General features: G+C 41.2%; 1 protein-coding gene across 1 annotated transcript in view; it reads left to right on the forward strand.

Moving 5' to 3' along the window:
• Positions 1–408, forward strand: part of ano3 (anoctamin 3) — an 84,158-nt gene that overhangs the window by 24,203 nt on the left and 59,547 nt on the right. Inside the window, exon 2 of the mRNA XM_037683704.1 lies at positions 287–405. Within this exon, the coding sequence (XP_037539632.1) occupies positions 287–405 (119 nt within the window). The remainder of the gene's footprint in view (positions 1–286; positions 406–408) is intronic.

Here is a 408-nt window from a genome sequence, read left to right on the forward strand (position 1 = left end):
TTTCCATCATTAAAAACCTATTGGGTTTTATTCACACCAGCGTTGCCTGGTTGGTGGTCTCAGTTTTTACTGTTGTCATAAATGTTTCCGCCGTTAAACAACACTGAACCACTTGCCTAATAGTGAGCTTTAATAGTGGAGTTTGATCATCATGTGTGTTCTATTTTTATTCACCTAATTTTCTGCGTTTTATTGTAAAGCTTCCATGTAACATAAAAGGCACACACGTCATACAAACACAACAGTAAATATTTTTAAAGTTTTATGTTTCTCGTTTTTGCTTCAGGCATGCACACCAGCATCAGCGAGATCCTGAAGGAGAAGAGCCTGAAGCCGTCTCGCCGCAGCCTGCCTTGTCTGGCACAAAGCCAGACACATCCAATCAACCTCAACCACTTCCTGTCTGTG

The sequence above is a fragment of the Nematolebias whitei genome, chromosome 10 (genome assembly GCF_014905685.2).
Source record: "Nematolebias whitei isolate Nwh7 chromosome 10, NemWhi1, whole genome shotgun sequence".
Taxonomy (NCBI): domain Eukaryota; kingdom Metazoa; phylum Chordata; class Actinopteri; order Cyprinodontiformes; family Rivulidae; genus Nematolebias; species Nematolebias whitei.